At 33.1% G+C, this 1062-nt stretch overlaps 1 protein-coding gene across 1 annotated transcript; it reads right to left on the reverse strand.

The window, feature by feature from the left end:
• Positions 1-93: 93 nt before the first annotated feature.
• On the reverse strand, positions 94-975 carry LOC106780469 (probable methylcrotonoyl-CoA carboxylase beta chain, mitochondrial; the record flags this gene model as incomplete). The annotated part of the gene is made up of 2 exons (XM_014668758.1): positions 763-975; positions 94-636 (listed from the first exon to the last, which is right to left on the reverse strand). Coding segments are annotated over exons 1-2 (756 nt in total), but the record flags the coding sequence as incomplete, so codon positions are not given.
• Positions 976-1062: the final 87 nt, after the last annotated feature.

Raw genomic sequence — 1062 nt, forward strand, 5'->3', positions numbered from 1 at the left:
AGATTTAATTTTATTAAATAACTCATTTTCTCTTATTGAACTTATTGTTTCTCCTTTATTTTTTAGAGAAGCGGTTTCAATTTGTAATAATACTTTTGCTGCTTGTGAACCTCCCATTACAGCCAATTCGGCACTTGGCCATGCAAAAATAAGTCTAGGATCATAGGCTTTACCACACATGGCATAGTTTCCGGCACCATAAGAATTTCCTATTAATACTGTGAATTTTGGTACAATCGAATTGCTTACAGCATTTACCATTTTTGCTCCATCTTTAATAATACCGCCATGTTCACTTTTACTTCCCACCATAAAACCTGTTACATCTTGTAAAAATACGAGAGGAATTTTTTTTTGATTGCAATTGGCAATAAACCGAGTTGCTTTGTCTGCACTATCAGAATAAATAACACCGCCAAATTGCATTTCTCCTTTTTTTGTTTTAACTACTTTTCTTTGATTAGCAATAATGCCTACTGCCCAACCATCTATTCTGGCATAACCAGTAATAATTGTTTGTCCATATTTCTCTTTATACGCTTCAAAATCACTATTATCTACCAGTCGTTTTATAATTTCCATCATATCATATTGATCCGTTCGTGATTTTGGCAAAATACCATAAATCTCTTCTTCCTTAAATAAAGTTTTTTGAGGTTTTATACGATTGTAACCTGCTTTATCATAAGCTCCAACTTTATCTATTATATTTTTGATTTTATCTAATGCATCTTTATCATTTTTTGCTTTATAATCTGTTACTCCCGAAATCTCACAATGTGTTGTTGCTCCGCCTAATGTTTCATTATCTATACTTTCTCCAATAGCTGCTTTTACCAAATAGCTTCCTGCTAAAAAAATACTTCCTGTTTTATCTACAATAAGTGCTTCATCACTCATAATAGGCAAATAAGCACCACCGGCAACACAACTGCCCATTACGGCAGCTATTTGTATGATTCCCATACTACTCATGATAGCATTATTACGAAAAATACGACCAAAATGTTCTTTATCCGGAAATATTTCATCTTGTAAAGGCAAGTAAACACCGGCACTATC

Source organism: Vigna radiata, unplaced genomic scaffold, assembly GCF_000741045.1.
Source record: "Vigna radiata var. radiata cultivar VC1973A unplaced genomic scaffold, Vradiata_ver6 scaffold_2548, whole genome shotgun sequence".
Classification (NCBI taxonomy): domain Eukaryota; kingdom Viridiplantae; phylum Streptophyta; class Magnoliopsida; order Fabales; family Fabaceae; genus Vigna; species Vigna radiata.